This window comes from Triticum aestivum, chromosome 2B (assembly GCF_018294505.1).
Source record: "Triticum aestivum cultivar Chinese Spring chromosome 2B, IWGSC CS RefSeq v2.1, whole genome shotgun sequence".
Classification (NCBI taxonomy): Eukaryota; Viridiplantae; Streptophyta; class Magnoliopsida; order Poales; family Poaceae; genus Triticum; species Triticum aestivum.
Genome location: NC_057798.1, coordinates 165,690,208 through 165,707,222, shown reverse-complemented (window position 1 = coordinate 165,707,222; position 17,015 = coordinate 165,690,208). Strand labels below are relative to the sequence as shown.

At 45.0% G+C, this 17,015-nt stretch overlaps 1 protein-coding gene across 1 annotated transcript in view; it reads left to right on the top strand.

Moving 5' to 3' along the window:
- The window catches only part of LOC123044110 (putative disease resistance protein RGA4), a 23,659-nt gene that overhangs the window by 3,243 nt on the left and 3,401 nt on the right, over positions 1-17,015 (top strand). Inside the window, exons 2-3 of the mRNA XM_044466751.1 lie at positions 12,479-12,600; positions 12,700-15,903. Of these exons, the coding sequence (XP_044322686.1) occupies positions 12,713-15,903 (3,191 nt within the window). The 5' untranslated portion in view covers positions 12,479-12,600; positions 12,700-12,712. The remainder of the gene's footprint in view (positions 1-12,478; positions 12,601-12,699; positions 15,904-17,015) is intronic.

Genomic DNA, 17,015 nt, shown 5'->3' with positions numbered 1-17,015 from the left:
AGAGAGAGAGAGAGAGAGAGAGAGAAGCAACTAAAATGACGGGCATCGGCGACGGAAGTAGGAAACCCTAATGAGGGATTAGGAGATCCACAAACTAGCCATATGTACCCCTGCGGATGGGGCGAGATGTCCTGGGGACAAAAGGAACAAATCGGTCTGAGATAGGGGGATGCACCAGGTCCACATATATCAGTCACCATGGGAAAGTCGAGCCCACTACTAGCCAAAATTGAGCATAGGCCACCCATGATAGGGCCAGATCCAACAGGTCTAGCAGGCCCATTGCCCATCAGGGCGGCATCTACGAGGGAAAATACTAGGGTTCCCCTTGATTAATGATTCACCGCTGCACCAAGAGAACCAAGTGATGACGCCGAGGAGAAAAACTTTGACGCACAATCAAGCATCAAAAACTCATCAGGAGACGACGGGGAAGCCATACTTGGCTCCAGAATGCCTGCAGTGCCCTCTAGCAACATACAAAAAATATCGCGCCTCACTAGGATTTGGCCAGAACCAAGTCTTGGGCAAGGTCGGCCTCCTCCTGACGCCAGAGAGGAGATAACCATGACCCCATGTATGAGAGCATGACACTTACCTAAGCCACCATCTAGGCTAGTCTCCCCATGCACCGCACCTCTAGAGCCAACATGATGTTGAGAACTGACGACCTGAGCACCTAGAAGCAGCTCCCCTGAGAGGACTTTCACCTCTTACTAGCAATACGACACCTCCCTCAAGTCCCAGAACAAATTCCTAGGTGCAATAGAGCGGTATACACTAGGAGAGGGCAAAGAAGGAAGTAGCATGCGGTAGAGGGAGGGGAAAGGGGGTGGCGTGTGAGTCACGAGAGGGGTCGACAAGGGAGGGGAGAGGCCCGGGAGTATGAGAGAGTTATTCGCACCATTGTAAGCATTGATGAAACCATGGAATACACAAATGAAAGGATGAGAGAACGCATGCACATGTACAACTACTATTGATTGCTTCTTCATATTTTCATCCAGGCAATCTTGTCTCCTTGCTCGGCTGCGCCATACAAGTGGGCCTTTACATGTGTGTGCTTATCAATGCATGCCCCATTATACTATGTCATTGCATCATATAGACCCCTCCTGGGGGTGGAGAGCCTTGATGCAGATATCAACAAAGTTATGTTTGACAGATTTAACGCATGGCCCCATGGTGGGTGTCAAATGTTGATGACTGAATCAAAATATTATGCATGCGGGTGTATGTATAACTTGAATATTGAGTCAAGCAATGCGAGGACCTCATTCAAGACCCTTGTTATGATGAAGAAAACAATAACATGGTTGTTTTACCTAGGTTCAGACCCTCCAATGAGGAAAAGTCATGCGCCTTGCTATTGTATATTAAACCGAGATTCTAGTTTACAAACTGTAGGTTGAATCTCTCCCTCCCCCAAGGGTTCTTGGGGTTTTATGTGGGCACTCCTTGACCAACAAACAAGTAAATCTATCTTTGGATGATCCCCCATCATCTACTCTTGTAAATGAAAATATCTCTCATAAGAACATAATTCCAAAACAGCATGCCTAGATTCATCTCCTCTCAGCGTCTATTTTAGCATGTATGGATGCGAACCATATGGTCCCTAGACACCTTTCAGTCGACTCACTCTATCCATATCCCTAGGTTATAGCCCTTTGATATTTTATTCCTAATCACTGACAATGCCATATTCTATGATATTCACAACTGCTACTACCGTCGTCGAAGGAGAAAGATTCTCTTTTTACACTTCCGAAAGCATCATGAAAACGATCTTTGTCATTACCATGTCCATAGTCACAAAGCATCATCAGGCGATTGGTACTCATAAGCACTAGACACTGAGCCAAGGTGTGAGTCGACTTATCATAGATATACTAATAGAGCGTCGTGGTATAGTCAGACAACATGCATAATCAGTGTGACATTTACAACACCATAATTTGGTTTGTTCCTTTAGCGAGGGCCTAGCCATATCCATCGACTGGATATACCTCCATATGAATGATGGGGATGACCTACACGATAGTCGTAACTACATGTACCAATTGATGAACCACTAGGGAGCATTTAAATAGAAAAACACGCAAGACCCTTGATGCCCTTTGTGATCCGGTTTGGATAGCAGAAGATTCCCGTACCTTTTCCCCAAGGATTGACCCTAGGTTACCGAACCCACGAGAGGATGTGCTCTAAGATAAAGAGTCAAACAAGTTATTGTTATTGAATTATATTGTAGTTATTTAACCAGACCTTTAACAATCTTTTTGGGTGTAAACATTAATATGAAAATAGGCATGGGTATGAGGTCTTACTCTCAAACCTTGTATTTGTGCTTGGGATCTCATCTTGATAATAGACATTTCTGGAAGACAGCCGTTATGATGTGCTTGCTGGAGTGGGAGACGTGTCCAATGTCCATCTTGACCGATACGTGACCTGCATCAAGAGTCATTTGTCCAACTGATGGCCCTTAGCATCGATTCACACGAGGTTACCTCGGTTATTAAGAATAAACATTGAGATAAAAGCATTCGGCGCTTAATGACTGCACCTCATTTATCCCCAAGGAATTGATTTCCTCTACCATACTAACCCCTTCTTTCACTTTTGTTTGGGGTAGTGTTCCATGCATCCTCACTCGATCGATCTACGGGATCCTGGGTACCTGCAGGGCCTTAGAATAAGAAGAAGACAAGGGACACGTCCGCTGCAATAGGACACATACAAATAACGTAAAATGCGTAAAGTCATTCCAATGACCCCATGCACAAATACATAGGGTTGCAAGACCTTTCCTCAACCCGTTGCCATACCGAAGTACTCACACATGGCAAATGGATGCCAATATGAACTCATTGAAGATGCCATAAAGATGAATGATTGATTGATAATATTTCTTACAATAGTTGTTGAATATGATACACCGATTACAAGTATGACTAACTTGGAGAGAATGGTTGTGGTGATGAAGGTGGTAGCAACTATGGAGGTGAGATGGGAAATAGGAGCAGCTAAGGCTGGAAGATGGGTTCTCGTTCTCTGTTTCACAAATGGTGCTCTCCCTATTGAGAATTTGGCATCATCCCCTTTAGAGAAGTTGGTTAGGTGGACACCCTATTGCTAATGGTGTGTAGTACGACTGGTGGTATAAGAGGGCGCGGTTATACCATGCATCCTCTTGTGCTCTAGACTACTCCCTGTGCCTCCTCTTGACTTGCCTCTTCAACCAAACTTCGTACTTCCTCCTATGTGATGGTATTCTTCCGTGTTTAGGGCAATTTCTTTTGAAAACACATTAAACAAAGGATTTCGTGATCTCTTGCATTCATTGGTCATTAGTGGCGGCAATATCAGAGTGATTTTCTTTAAAATTATGGGATTGTCTAGTTTAAACAATGGTGTCATGAGCGCAAAAATATCACCCATCAACCATTCACATGGCCCCCTACTAGTCGCTTGCCATGCTTGGCAGCGGTACCAAAGGACTATACCCCATTGATGGAGATGGCGTCGGTCCAGCCAAAGGGTGGAAGCTACCCGTTGGCTATTACACTAGCGCAGGCATAGGTGTAATGGTTAGTGGCACTACCAAAACTCTGGAGGGTGCTCTCTATGGTGGCCTAGCAATGCATCCAAAGGCAGCAACACAAAACACACTACCAACAACAGGGGAGGCCATGCTGCCAACAACAGGGGTTTCAGGAGCACCGACGCACATGGTTGAGGTTTGCAAAGCACATGCAACTAATTCATGAGCCGGACTTAAACCGACACAAGAAACATGAGCGGGTGTTCTTTCATCTATGTTGGCAGGCAACATGGATCAGAGGATTCCCGCGAACGTTCAGGAGCACCATGGAGGAGATGACTCTATTTGGATCTATTGAGGGTTTCCTTGTGACCACATAGTCCACAAGAGACGCTTGAAATCCATGTGTTAAGGTGAATAGTTTGATTGAATCATGTCCCACATGGCCTAGCTAATGTGTAGCTTTTTCCTTGACCTTGGGTTTAGGGCAATGAAAGTGTAGATGATGTCGATGCCGATGGGCTAGAGACTTTCGCATGCGCTTTCATGCACATCTCCTAAAGAAACTCCTCGAGCATGGGTAGTGTGTAATATGGGGCTGAGGAATGGGTGCCCAACGCTCGATGCATGTACCTTGGTGCGACCCTTTTCCTCCACTGGTGACTAAGATGAGGAGGAGGAAGGCATGGCATTTCAAATTAAAGGCATCACTGCACTGGCCTCCCATCTCTATAGAGAGTGAACAAGAAATTTCACTTTTGTGGAAAGTGACCTGGCACAGTCATGGAGTGCTCTTGGTGATGCGATCCTGGTGTTGGGAACCATATATCCAACAAGAAATCATGCCATGAACTTCTTCCTCATGATCAGCGACATTTCGTCTTCTCTAGTGACTCCTAGATGCACCTGGAATCTACGATAGGAAAAGAACAATCCAAATGAATGTGATGCAGAGGAACCACTTGGTCAGCAACATGCACCAGGGGGCTAGCGTTGGCGCCACCTTTTGCAAATGTCCCTTCTCTTTTCAAAAAATATGTCAGCTACTATGGCATGTAATACATGTTAACTACCATAATGCATACGTTACTCCAAAGGCATCTCAGGTGAACCCCAAGCCACTATCGCGGCCCTCGTCTCCTTTCTCCTCTATCTCCCTGTCATTGTGGGATGTTCATAGGTCTGCGTATCAAGCTAGCCATGAACGGTAACTGCGTACGATGGGTCTATGACCCCAAGGTGGCATCATGTGGCATCATCGTTTCCAAGGTTGTCATGGTTGCGAGGGTAGTATGTGGTTGTCCACGGCTATGGGTGGCAATGAATTTTGACATGCTTGCCTCGATGTGGCTGATGGTGGAAATTTCTATGCCAAGGGTGTCAGGCATAGTTGTAGATGGTGATGGTGGCAGTGGGCGCCACCCTACAGCTGGACCAGTCCAACAATGCAGTGGCACTCATGCTAGATCCGGAGCTCGGGGCCCTGTGTTGGCTATGATACATTGTGTGCTCAACACATGTGTTGTCTCATGCCAATTGGTTTGGTGTGCAGGCAAGCCATTGGCATGGGCAAGGATTATTCGGGCTTTGATGGTTGCTGCCAGATCTATGGCATGAGTATGGATGCTCCTCGACGACCACATGGGTGACCTTCAACGGGAGGACGTCTCACCCATCCATCAGCGCCATTACCTCCTCTCATCGCTCTCAGCGGCTACGGGACTTTCTTCCTTGGCGGGGTAGGCGGTTGGTTAGGTGGCTTGCACTACTTTGGCGCATGGTTGCATGGCGTTCCAGGAGAGTCATGGCCCTCCTTCGTCGGATGCCAATGTGGTTCAACATGGATTACTGGTTGGCACAACTATCAGAATAATTGTATGATATGGTGCTTAGAACTCCACTTCATGTCTAGGTTGAAAACTCTTGTTCAGGTCTTCGTTGGTTGGTTTCAGCAACAATGAACTTGAGTCGCTATCCTATTGAAGGCGGCATCTCCGTGCCAATGTTCTGGCTTTCATTGACTGAACTTGGCGCCCAGGATGAAAATCTTTGTCATGGTCGTCTCTGGTAGGACGTGGTGATGACGCATGAGTGTGATGTCCCTTCTTGAAGGTGATTGTTGCATAAGAAATTGGCTTAGTCATAGGTGTTTTTTCATATCTTGTAATATTTTTTCCATAGTAGTCTACACCTTGTACTCTTCCTGTTGATGATTATGCCTAGTTTCTATTGTTTTGCAAAGTGCACATATCGCGCACTGAGCCACCAACACACGATCCTCCTTGGATGTGTTTGGTTACCTGCATCGTTTTTTGCCACTTTGCATACTTGTCCCAGTTGGGCCTAGCTGAGCATATGCAGGCAAAAAACCTATATATGCATGTTGATTGGTTGCCTGCATCGCATCAAGGCCCAGACGGGTGCAAGTTGTTTGGTTGCCTGTGTTTGTGCTTTAGGGATGAGAAGATCCAAAGCACAGCTGTTTGGTTGTATGCAAGTATTTGGTCTGCTCACCCCTTTCAAATGTGGTGGACTTATCACCCATTTGACAGCACACAACACACTATGATCAACAACAGCAGAAAAACAGCAACAACAAAGCAAAAACAAAGCAAACAACAGGCAGATCATAAGCTACTAGGCATACTTTTAAAACAGCAGGGCATCCCATGCCCCTGCTGGACCCCATGTTGCTGCTCCCCGGGCAAAATATGGACATGTTCACAGCAAAACATATGCTCAAACTTAAAAGTTGATACCTAAGCTATTTCAGTTCAGACTTGACAAACGAACTACATGGCTTGAGTGATGTTGCCGACGCAGCTGTGCTTCGAGCATCGGACCCTGTAGATGTTCGAGGTGTTGGCATCGAAGATCTGCACCTTCAGCCCTAGCCCGGAGAGTCTGAAGAATAGGAGGTCGCTGGGGACGATCTTCTGCCGATGGAAGAAGTACACCCAGCCGTGCCTGAGAACCATATGCCCCTTGAACATCTGCACCTAGACCCAAAACTCACACCACTTATTGGCGGAGAGGCTGACGACGCGAGAAGGGCCAAGGACCAACCATTGCTTCATCACCGGCGTGAAGGCAGGCGGGATGACGAGCATGGTGATGTCCTCCTAGTCATGGATCTACACGCAGAACCTGACAGGTTCCTGTGCACCCTCCTCGTGGCCGGTCCTTGGCCTCCTGCCAGCAGTGAGCGGCATGCTCATGTACTCAACCCTGTGAGGAAGCACCACCCTCTTCAGCCACTGGTTTGTGGGGATTACGTCCTCCATACCCTCTGTGCCGGCGACGACCTGCGCTCCGCCACCGGCTATGTCCCACTTCTTCTTGATTATCTTACCAGCAAGGTGGACGACGGTTAGCAACAATGAAAGATGATCATTGATAGTGCAAATGCCAATGATCAGTGCTACCAATGATCAATGCTAACATTTATCTCTACTCCTAATGGAGTAGTTGGTGAATAGTCTCCATGGTTTATTTTTGCTGTTTTTTTGTCTCTCCTCCCACCACCCTCTCCCATCCTGGTCCATTGGTTTATTTTTCTCCCCACTCTTTATTACAACCAGGACTTTCCTAACGTATAACAAATCACGGATCTAACTTCCTTAAATTATTCATATCAATCGATTCCTTTTATTGGTTCAATTTGTCTTACGAAACAAATAACAAAAATTTAAGAAACAAATAATAGATTTGAATCTAACTTTCCTAACTTATCTAAATCAATCGATTTCTCTCATTAGTGAAATTCTTTTTAGGAAACAAATAACAGACACGTCACAAACTTTCCTCCCAATAAATAGTTTCTTAACATTTGCAAACTTTCCTAATCAGACACGTCACAAACGGGCAGGTACTGATATCATGTTACCAAACAATAAAACCCCATTTGCATAGAAATCAGTTCAAAATCCTAACTTTCCTAAATTTTTACCTTTCCTTGATAACATCCAATATTTCCTATGTTTTCCACCTATTGAAGGAAATCACCCCTCAATCGATATTAGCAGTTGGTGAATAGTCTCCACGGTTTATTTTCGCTGGGTTTTTTTCGTCTCTCCTCCCACCACCCCCTCCCATCCTGGTCCATCGGTTTATTTTTCTCTCCACTCTTTATTACAACCAGGACTTTCCTAACGTATAACAAATCACGGATCTAACTTCCTTAAATTATTCATATCAATCGATTCCTTTTATTGGTTCAATTTGTCTTAGGAAACAAATAACAATTTTTTAAGAAACAAATAATAGATTTGAATCTAACTTTCCTAACTTATCTAAATCAATCGATTTCTCTTATTAGTGAAATTTGTTTTAGGAAACAAATAACAGACACGTCACAAACTTTCCTCCCAATAAATAGTTTCTTAACATTTGCAAACTTTCCTAATCAGACACGTCACAAACGGGCAGGTACTGATATAATGTTACCAAACAATAAAACCCCATCTGCATAAAAATCAGTTCAAAATCCTAACTTTCCTAAATTTTTAGCTTTCCTTGATAACATCCAATATTTCCTATGTTTTCCACCTATTGAAGGAAATCAGCCTTCCATCAATATTAGCATTTTTTGGAATGAGATCTCCGGGTTATGATTTTTTTGCGATTCTTTCCAACTGTGACCTCTCCTTCTGCTCCGGCTCCTTCTCGCATAATCACCTCCACCACAGCCGGTTGGCGCCACCCTAGACCTCTTGCCTCTCCACACCTTCTCCGCCACCTCCTCTCGTACTCCATTGACAATCCCTTCGCCACGTTTGTCCACAGCGGTGTCGAGGGCAGGGCAGAACAGCATACCAGTGGTAGAGCAGCGCATAGCAGCAGGAAGAAGCACGCAGCAGGCGAGGCGAGCGGCCGACGATGAAGGGCAGAGATGCGGCCGGCGTGGCTGAGGGGGCAGCCGGCAAAAGATGGCCACGACAGGAGGCGCCGCGAGACAGGGCGCGACAGCGGGGTGAGCGAAGGGATAGGCGGCAGCAGACGGGGTGAGCGCAGCCAGCGAGAGCGTGACGCATGGCCAGGGTGTGCGTCACGCGGGGCATCGTGGTTCGGTGCATGTGGCGAGCGTGATGGCAACGGCGGGCGCGACGGACGTGGTGTGCCACGTGCGTGGGCATGGAGAGCCAAAGAGGGAGTGGCCCCGCGGGCGCGGAAGAAGAGCTGAAGGCTCTGGCATGGGCGCACATAGGAGCGGGCATGTGCCACGGGGTCAATCTGAGGGGCTCAATGGCTACCCCTGCAATTGCCATGGCGGACGGTGGTTCTCGGCCACGGCAAAATACTTAACGAGAGCAAACAAGAGGGGAAACTGGGGAAAGGAAAGAGGAGATCACGGCGGTGTCAATGGCACTCTAGGAGAAGACAGGGGAGCTCGGGGCGGCGCGGATCGAACGGGAATGTCGCGGTGGCCGAAGGTTGAGGAAGACGGCAACGACATCGATCTGGGGGTGCTGGACTTGATCTCGTTGGCGCAGATGAAGTAGCGGAGGCATTCAGAGCTCCTCGACAAGCTCCTAGCCAGCAGAGAGGGCAGTGGCCGTGTGGACGGGGTCGGTCATGGTGGCCGTGGCATCTGACTTCGTCCAGATCACCGGGATCGAGCGAGTGAGGAGGAGAAGTGGATCTGGGAGGGGGCGTCGAGGAGGAGTGAGGCCATGGGGGCACGGGAGGTAGGGCATCACCCTTATCCATTCCCCTTCGATGCCGGCGAGGTGGTCGGGCGGGAGCCCGGCTCTGTAGCGACGGGCTCGGGGAACAGGAGAAGACGACCATGCGGGGACTGGACCACTGGGCCGGTTCGGTGGCAAGGCCCGAGGGGTAGGGGGAATCCCCTTTTTCATCGTCCTTTTGGTTTTTAATGTATTCTAATCCGTTTCTCCTTTTTAACACCGTTTTCTATTTATTCTTATACAACTAAATGAATTTTGTTAATTGTGAAACTATGCACACAATTCGAGCACAATATTTTTAGGTGGCACAAAAAGTTTGAGGCCAAAAGGAAATACATAAAATTAGATTTATATTTAACTGGTTATTTTAACTACTGTTGGACCTCTTATTAATTTGACAAGATTTAATTTTTGGTTCAAATAATGTTGGGCTCAACATGTCAAAGATCAGTGGAATTTATAGAATATGGTGAACATTTTAGTTTTACTATTTGATGAAATAATTTATTTGACTTTATTTTAAATTTGAATTGGGCTTTGATTTTTATCAAGTGGCAGTTTGGCTTAGCAAGCCTGAGGACATGGCATCATTAGGGGGAGGTCACTGTAGCTAATGACTTGAGGTGTTACATAATCTTCCCATTTCTGAAATTTTATTGTTAAATGATTGGGGAATATATCACACTATCCATTAGTTCAGTCAAGCTCATCATAAGTCCACACATTATTGCCAATTGAGTAAGTCTTATTGGCGGGGAGAATAGGCTATGTGTGTGTGGGTTAGAGAGAGAGAGAGAGAGAGAGAGAGAGGGAGAGAGAGTGGGGAAGAGGGAGGGGGAGAGAGTGTGCGTGTGAGGATTTGATGGTAAAAAAGGCCGCTAATGTCGTAATATCGAACTCTTAAAGTTAATGTGGCCCTGTTGCAACGCACGGGCGTTCTTCTAGTCAAGCTAACAATGATCACTGATAACACTGATTGGTGCTAACAGTGATCATTGCTAGCAATGATCAATGCTAACACTGATCAAAGCTAACACTAGTCAATGCCAACAGTGATCAGTTCTAGCAATGATCAATGCTAACACTAATCAGAGCAAGCAATGATCAGAGCAAGCAATGGTCAGTGCTACCATATTATTCCAAATGCACATGCATTTTCTTACTCTGATCATGTGTCTCCTACTACTATTTTGGGCATTCGGGTATGTCCTACTACCATGCACATGCAATGTCCTATGTTGATAATGCATTCACATAGCCTAACAACAACAAGAACAACATCCAACACACTTGCACATCATACACACTATGTTGATCATCCTATGAAGAACACCACTAACATACACAACAAGAGCAACAATAGAACTACACACTAAGAACAATGCTAAGCACAGCAAGAACAACAACATCAACAATGTGGAGCAAACAAAACAAACAATGTGGCAAGAACAACATCAAGATCAATGGTAAGAACAGCAAGAACAATGCTAACAACATCACTAACACCAGCAAGAACACTGCTAAGAATAGCTCTAACACTATAAAGAACGATGCTAAGAACAACATCAATAGTGGCATTTGGAGTGAACAAACTAGTATTCCCTGTCATCTATCTAATCTAGCACTAGCATTCATCACAAACAGGAAGAACGACATCAACATGATAGGCATGCACACATATTCATCCCTAAAAACGGTGGTTTCGTATCGAATCCGCTCGAATCGAATCGAATCGGATTGAATCCACTATGAGGGTGCCGGTGGAGCTTATGTCGGTCGTGAGTCACAATCTAATCTAACCTAAGAACCCTAACTATGAAGGAAGGGGAGATTAGAGGAGCTTACGGTGGGGGTGCCGGTGAAGCGTATGCCAACCGTGGAGAAAACCCCGGCGGGAAGAGGGGTGCCGCCGCCGAAGAAGAAGAAGAACTGGCCGTGACCTCGTTGTGTGCCGGCTGGAAGAGGAGCCCGGCGTCCTCGAGCTCCCCTCCCCTTGCACCGGACGCAGGGGAGAAAACCCTCGAATGGTGTAAAAATACCCCCATAAGAGGGGTCGTCAAATGGCGGAGCCAGCGGGTATGAATGCACGCCGTTGTTGAGCCCAAGAAGTGGAGCTCCAGCACCGGTGGCGGAATCGGAGCGAGCGGCGACGGCGCTGCATTGGCTCGTGGCGGCGGCATGGTGCGGAACGGAGAGGACACAAGGTTTGCCACCGCGAGATCCCGTTCGGAGGCGGAGAGACCGGCAACCCACCTCCTGGATGCGATTGCTGTCGGCGATGACCGGAATGGGTGGGGCGCGGCGAGACGGTGGCTCTGCCATCGGAGAAACCAAACGGGCGGTGAGGGGTAGGGAGAGTGCGTGCGAACTATCGAGTGTGGTGACGGGAAGGAGCAAGGCAAGTTATAAGACGTTTCGTTGTCTCCCGTGCTTCCCCACGCGTGGCTCGAGCGAACCTGTCTTGCAAAAAAGGCCGATCCGACCGTTCTTCCAGAGCCAGACCCAGACCTGCTTTGAGGTTCGTGCGGGCCAAGTTTTAGATGCAGCTCAGGCAACCAAATGGGCCCAAAACTGCTCGCCTGGGCCTGGCTGAACCTAATGCATCCCTTGTGCTTGCGGTGTGCCTTGCATCAAATTTTATAGGATATGGTTGTGCGCGGCCGAGGAAACAGATGTCAGAAGGTTTATCCAAAGTCATATGCTATTATAAATATATATGCCACATCAGATCACTGGAGACATGGAGCAAAGAGGGGAATGAAAGAGGGAGTTTACTGTTGCAAGAAGTGGTGAGCTAGCTCGCCTAGTAGCAAATAAATTTATTATTAGAGGATAACTTACTAGAAAAATATTGAGTACCTCAGACCATATAATTAGCAGTTTTATGCAAGATGCGCACACAAACTATTGGAGGGGGTTGGTACTCTGTATAATATGCACACTCATTTTCATCCTAATAATAATGACCACAGTGAGGGGGAAAAGTGCACCCGAGTGCAGATCAGCACCCAAGCTCCAATATATGCACCTGTTATGTTATATATTATTTTTGAAAAATGCATTTGTAATTATCAAAAAGGGCTGAAATATATAATTAAATGTCATTTGTTTAGACAAAAAAAAGATGAAGAGGAGGTCTAAAAAAGCAACTTCGAAATCCATATCTCGCGCATCTACTAGCTGGTTTACATGCGTTATGTGTACTTATTAATTCAGACATCATAAGTTTGCCCTCGATGACCAGGTAAAAGCTGAAGGCGTAAGAGATAAACAGGGTTAGTACTCTGTTGTTGCCTCTGTTTCCACCGAAGTGATACCAATAACCACCGCGAACAAGAAGCATTCGTCCACCCACAAGGAAAGAAGGTAAAGCGATATCTTCATGTTCCGACTCTGCCCATTCTAAATGGTTGCCTATTTTCGATAAAATACCCTTGGGACTAATTTTGGTTTATATGATCACAGGAGTGAGTTATTTATGGCCATGATCTTACCAGCCATTCCTGTAGCTGTTGAGGTGATTTCCAGTGTCAATGCATTGAACGAATTCGTCGGCTGGGCGACACCACACATGAAAGCGGCCATACGTTATGCACGGAACATTCCACGGTCACCAGATGAAGAGAACACAGCTGCACAACGCCAGATTCAAGAGAAAATTGAGCAGCTAGGCGATAAGCTTGGGAGGCTGAAGACTCGTATTTGGAAGCTGAAGACAACTATGCCCAAGATGCTTGACCTCATTGACAGGGTTGAGTGGCAAAGCCACAAGGAACAAGCCACTGTTCTACTCCCGGAGATCAAGGATGCAGTGTACGATGCAGAGGATCTGCTTGATGAGTTTGATTATTATGCGCTCAAGTTGAAGGTTGAGTGCAACAAAAATTTGGGGCAAGATCACTTGCATAATGCCTTCATGGAATTCTTAAACACTATAGACAGTGATGAGCCCAATAATTACACCACGAAAGTCAATGATATTCAAGAAAGACTAGATCATCTGAATCAACAGTCCAAAGATATGGGCTTGCACAAAGCAGAGCTGAGGTTTGATAAATCAGTTAGGCCAGAAACGAGTTCTTTCGTTAATGAGACAAAAATATTTGGTCGTAAAAAAGAATTGAAATCTTTGATGGAGAAGCTGGGAGTTAAAATTCCAGTTAAAAGTACAGGGAAGAGAAAATTGGCCGAAGGTAGTGCAAGAATGGAAGAATTACCTGTGTTGCCAATAGGTAATGCAAGAATGACAGAATTGTCTGTGTTGCCAATAGTCGGCATGGGAGGTATGGGAAAGACAACAATGGCCCAACAAATCTGCAATGATTCAAAGGTGAAGAAGCACTTTAATCTCATAATTTGGACATGTGCTTCAGATGATTTTGACAAAAAAAGATTAACCAAGGAGATTCTAGAACACCTGGGACAAGATACATCATCCAATAACCTGAATTTTCTTATGACAAAACTACAAGATTGTGTCAGGTCCAAAAAGTTCTTACTTGTTGTTGATGACATGTGGGATGATATCTTGAAGGATGATGGGGCGGGATGGAGGGAGTTTTGTGCACCTCTGCAAAATGGTTCTGAAGGAAGTAGGATTTTGGTCACCACTAGATTTTCCGAGGTTGCCAAAGTAATTAGCCCCACGTATCACTATGAGTTACCTTGCTTAAAAGGTGACATATTCTGGGAGTTCTTCAAACTATGTGCATTTGGATCCACGAGTTCTGGCAACAACCGTGAGTCACTAGAGTGCATTGGTAAGAATATACTTCCAAAGTTGAAGGGCAACCCATTGGCTGCCAAGACTATTGGACGTTTGTTGAGGATGGACCTAAGTACAACACATTGGGAAAATATAATGGAAAGTGAACTCTGGCAAGTAGAACAAATGGAGAATGACATTTTGCCAGCCCTTCGACTGAGCTATATGTACCTACCTCAGAACCTGAAAAGATGCTTCTCAATCTGTGCAATGTATCCCAAGGATCACAAATTTGAGATGGGTTTTTTAGCTGATATTTGGACTGCACATGGATATGCGGAGAATTCCCAAAAAGCATCACTCTATTTTAATGCCCTTGCAAATCGGTCATTCTTTCAGCAAGCATCTTCACACAGTTATATGTATGTAATTCATGATCTGATGCATGATACGGCACAGCTTGTCACAAAGGATGAGTGCTTCATCATAAAGCATCCGCGTGACATAGATAGAGTCCCTTCAACTGTCCGTCATCTGTCAATATTTGGAAACGGAGATATTGAGTGTTCTGAACTGAAGAAAATATGCAATAGCAAAAAAATAAGGACTCTGGTATGTGATGATAAATATAACAGCGGAGAAGATTTTGCTAGCGTGATTGACTGTTGGTTCAAGGAACTGTTGAAAATCCGTGTACTGAAGTTTAGAGTTGGCAAAGTAAAGAAGTTACCTGAGAGCATGGGCAACTCAAAGCATCTGCGTTACTTTTGTTTACTGGGGCCTTCCAACTTCGGCACCCTACCTTCATCGGTTTGTCGTCTGCATAAGCTCAGAATTATAGAGCGTGGTGGTGGTGTCATTAAAAGGTTTCCACCAGACTTCAGTGACCTCATCAGCTTGCAGAGAATTAATTCCAAGGGGTTCACTTATGACAGGGACCAATCTGAAAAACTCTGCCTAAAATGGCCCATTATTGAGGTTGGAGCACCTAGTAGTGAGACGGTGGGAATGAAGGAAAACCAGATGGAAGTATTACCTCACTGGAATATCCAACATTTGCATGTAGAGAATTACAAAGGTGAATCTTGTCCTAGCTGGCTCATGCCCCAGCTCCTGCCAGGGTTACGCTCGCTCAAATTTCGTAGTTGTGACAAAATCAAGAGCATACCATTTTTTGTCCCGTCAGAGGAGTCACGCGATAATGCACAAGGACCAGACAACCTTAATCGTCTTGAAGAGTTAGTTGTGCATGCTTGTTATGAAATCAATTGGCAAGGCTCGATAGTCTTACCTACTTCTCTTAGGAAGCTAACACTTTCGGCCTCAGGCTGTTCCATGGATAACCTTGTGAGCTGCTTCCGTGACCTCACCTCCCTCACTCATATGGAAATAAGGTTCGGCAGTTCATTGACATCTATCCCCCTCGATGTGTGGAGTAGCAACCTTCCATCCCTGGAGGATCTATCAATTACGGATTGCTACCGCCTTGCATCAATAAGTGCCTCTGGAGCAAGCAGCAGCAGCGGTGTTAAAGGATTCTCAGCCCTTGCTAAGATAAAATTTTACTCATGTCGCACATTACTGAGCCTTGATGAATTGCTGACGCCAGACTATCTACCTGCCGTGAAGACGATTTCTGTTACACACTGTGAAGCGTTGGCATCCGTGTCTGTCGACAGGCTCCACGGCCTGGAGAACCTGGAAATTGGACGTTGCCACAACTGTAGAATATTGTCAGTGACGTCCTCTCTTAAGCAGCTAGACTTGTATAGTTCTGACGGCATAGAATTCATCGACCTCAGCAATAGCCAGTCTCGGAGTTCTTCAGCACTGAAGGTACTTAGCATTACGGGCTGTCCAAGCCTCAGGTCCATCGGTGGTGAAGCAGCTATTGCTGAAATAATGAATGTTGGTATAACCGGGTGTCCCAACCTCACGGAGATACAACAGCCACTCGAGCGCGGGTACGTATGATGACAGGGAATTTAATTGCTGTACTTTATATGCACATCATTTGTTCTTTACAATACATCCTGAGATAGCTGTATGGTAATCTCGTTATGTCGCTCGTTCAGCTCATCAACATTCTTATCTGGCAACCCTAATCCGTGAGGTGCACATGTGCTCATATGTCTACACTACTTTTTTGGAGCGGGTCTACACTACTACTAGTGCCTATCTAGCTTATTTTAATTATTACAAATAAAGAGGATGTATAAATTAACCCCGATAGGCTTAAACAGTGAATCACAAGCGAACATATAGATTTTCGTTTAGATAATTTGCAAGTACATGACGTATTTGTATATGGATTATTTACCGAAAATTGCCTTTGGAGCTCGGCCTCCATGGAGGCTTCCAAATTCAAATTTAAATTTCATCAAAATTCATATTGTTACATTTCAAAAAAAAAATCTGAAAAAAATACAGATATATATGAAGTCATAACACATATGTGTGTAAATTTTCAGGGCAAACTATGTTGAAATGAGGCCTGTGCAAAAGAAAATATAGGGCTTTTTAACACATGATACTATTCATCTTCTCAGGCCATGAATTTGACTTTTTTGTACATATAGTATTTCAGGGTATTTCATCCTGAAAATTTACACACATACACATACACATAACTACCTTTTTTACTTACACAAATTTTGTCAGATTTTTTTGAAACCAAAAAGTTTGAATTTAGAATTTTTCAAAAATTTCGAGCTCTAGTGAGCTCGGTCACCAAACGTCCGTTGTCATTATTTACTATTTATAAATTCCACCTAGGATTATAATCATTCCATCAATTTGAGGTTGTATTTAAATTTAAGGAAAAAATCATAGGAAAAATAACTCAAAGAGGATGATTACATGAAGAAAAAAATGTTTGTTCTATTCAATTATACTTGTTTCTACTTTGTGTCGAAATAAATGCATTTTCCATTTGGAAAACACTTGTTTGTGCCTGACTGATCTCTCGACGTCATCATCCAACTCCAGCGATCGACATGTGTTCCTGTGTGGGTCTGCACATAGTTGTCGCCATCTATCCTTATCTCTTCATTCGTGAGGCATGTCAACACATTCT